We start from the raw sequence: 2,862 nt of genomic DNA, 5'->3' as shown, positions 1-2,862 counted from the left end.
TTTTATTTGCTAGATACTATTGGACTAACCACTTTTTATTTTGTTAGTATACGCTTTAAAACTTGAAAGAAAACGTTTTTTAGCTCTTTTTATATAGTAATTCTTTAGATATCTGATACATTTCAACGATTCTTTAATGTAGAAAGCAGCCAAAATTTTTAGCGACGTTAAAAATGTGCTAATAAAAACAAGAAAAAATGGATGTTAGGTTGACTACAATCGAATTTCGTCGAAAAAGAATTGATTTCTACACGTAAAGTAACCAACAAAAGTTGTAATAAAGTAAGTTTTTTTTTTGGACTGCAGTTGTTAAAATATAAATAATATTTACTGGATTTTATCAGTTCAAACACTTTTTATTTGTAACTATTCGCCTAAAAACTTAAAAGAAAACGTTTTTAAGCTTTTGTTACATACCACTTCTTTAGATATCTGATAGTATTCAACTATTATTTAATTTAAATAGCAGCGAAAAATTTTTTTTAACATAAGAAATAATTTTTAGCGAAGGTAAAATGTGCTATTACAAACAAGAAAGAATGGATGTCAGATTGACTACAATCGAGTTTCGTCGATAGAGAGTTGAATTCTACACGTAAAGTAACCTATAAAAGTTGTAATAAAATGATTTTTTCTCTTTTCTTCACCTGCAGTTGTGAAAAAGTAAATTATATTTGCTAGATTCTTGTGGACATAACACTTTTTATTTGTAAGTATACGCTTTACAGCATTTAAGAAAACCTTTCATAGCTTATGTTAAATAGCACTTTTATAAAAATTTTATAGTCTTTAACTAAGATTTAATTCACAAAGTAGCGAAAACTTCTTTTAAATATATTAAAAAAATTTTAGTGGCAGTTAAAATGTGCTTCTAGAAACAAAACAGAATGGATGTCAGGTTTACTACAATCGAGTTTCGTTGAAAATAATTAAATTCTTCACGTAAATTTACCAAAAAAGTTAATATAAAATGATTTTTTCTCTTTTCTTGGACTTCATAGGTTGAAATGTAAATAATATTTGCTGCATTTTATTGGACATAAAACTTTTTATTTGTTAGAATATGTATTTGCCCAAAATTCCTCCAATATGGAGTCCTTCGGCGATTGGATTCAACTAATTGTGAGGAAGGTAAAAGTGTAATTAGAAGAAATTAAAACACGTGGTTGAGCTAATTAAAGTGCTAATGCTTTATTGGCTCGTCAGGGAAAAGCTTTACGGCATAAGAACCCTGTTTGACTGCTACGTTACTCGTTAAATGACGATCAACCACGGACAAGCCCGTGGTTGACTTCTTTTCTCTCTTCCAGCGGTCACTTACGTGTGATGCCCGTGGTACCGCTCCTCTCGTTTATCCGTTCAAGATGATTGGTACCAATAAAAAACTTTCTTACCGTTTCGTATCGCCTCTCACTTTCTTTACCGTTAATTACCGCCTCTGCGGTCTGTCACCTTTCTATCGTCGACCCTGGGATGTGATCGCACTTCCCTTGGGATGTTGAATCGTCTACTATGTTCGTTGGAAAATGAAGTGTTCTTTTAAGCGTCTGGCGAAAGAATAGAACGAATTTCCTTTATAATGGGCCCAGCAGGGCGTACACGCTCGGCGCCGAGTTGTGGGGATACGGTCGTTAATATCGGACTAAAGGCGCGTTTTACAAAATGTGAATTTCTCGCTCACGATTGATTCCGATCGTACATACTCCCCCCGTTGAGAGGGTACCGATCAACAATATTCTCACTCGATGTGATTATGGCGGGTTAACCCATTCTCAGTTACAGTATTTAGTCGTAGAATCGCTTGATACAATCAAAACGTCGCTGGCCAGTCGACTTTTGCGTCTTACACATTTATAACAAATATCGTGTTTTTAAATCATGCGTGAACATTACGTCTGACGTTTACATACGAAGTAATTTAACTGTTGATTAATAAAGGGCACACAGTGGTGGCATTACGCTTGATGGTTCCGTGTATCGTTTTCACGGTTACGACCCGAACTACCTCGTCCTCTCCAGGGTGCACGTCGGTGATCCGTCCCAGTTGCCATCTCATACAGGGTTGATTYTTGTCGATGAGAATGACAATCATACCCTCCTCGAGTAGATACTGTGAATTTGTCCATTTCTGGCGTTTCTGCAGCTCGCGCAAATATTCAATGTGCCATCGTCGTCAGAAATCCTGCCGCACCTTCGTGATGTGTTTCCATGAGGATAGCCGATTGGATGGAACATTCTCATAATTTTCCTCCGGTAACATATTAAGTAGTTGTCCAACTAAAAAATGAGCAGGTGTTAGTGCTGTCGTATCGTTTGGATCTGATGAGATGGGGCACAATGGTCGCGAGTTCAAGATGGCTTCAATCTCGACAGCGAAGGTATTCAACTCTTCGTATGTGAATAAAGTTTCTCCTACAACTCGTTTAAAATGATGTTTGAACGATTTGACGGCAGCTTCCCATAGATCTCCGAAGTTGGGTGAGAGTGGGGGGTTGAAATGCCACGATATTCTTTGGTCGGTCGCGAAATTGTGGATCTTCGTCCTATATTCGTCGGAATTGATTAAGGCATATAAATTCTTTAATTGATTGTTCGCCCCAACAAAGTTAGTACCGTTATCTGAATACACGTGGGACGGAATGGCTCTTCTTCCCGTAAAACTATCTATACATTCCTGATGTAATTGTTCGTATGYATCTACTTGATGAGTTATACGTTCGAGGCGACTTGGTATCTCGTCCGGATTTAACTTTCCTTCTTCAATTGCCTTTTCTAAATATGGTAACCGCGCCTTCAACGCTGCTCGTGCCCGACTGAGTTGGTTTCGTTCCATTTTGTACCGATGTTAATTGTCTTACTCTT

General features: G+C 37.0%; 1 protein-coding gene across 1 annotated transcript; it reads right to left on the bottom strand.

The window, feature by feature from the left end:
- Positions 1 to 2,173: 2,173 nt before the first annotated feature.
- On the bottom strand, positions 2,174 to 2,833 carry LOC106792188. Its single transcript, XM_014758406.1, has one exon. The coding sequence runs from the start codon at positions 2,831 to 2,833 to the stop codon at positions 2,174 to 2,176; it is 660 nt and encodes a 219-aa protein (XP_014613892.1).
- Between the last annotated feature and the right edge of the window lie 29 nt (positions 2,834 to 2,862).

Source organism: Polistes canadensis, unplaced genomic scaffold (genome assembly GCF_001313835.1).
Source record: "Polistes canadensis isolate GaletaPanama2010 unplaced genomic scaffold, ASM131383v1 scaffold_390, whole genome shotgun sequence".
NCBI lineage: Eukaryota > Metazoa > Arthropoda > Insecta > Hymenoptera > Vespidae > Polistes > Polistes canadensis.
Note: the sequence above shows the minus strand (reverse complement) of the source record. Positions and strands in the feature narration are given on the sequence as shown.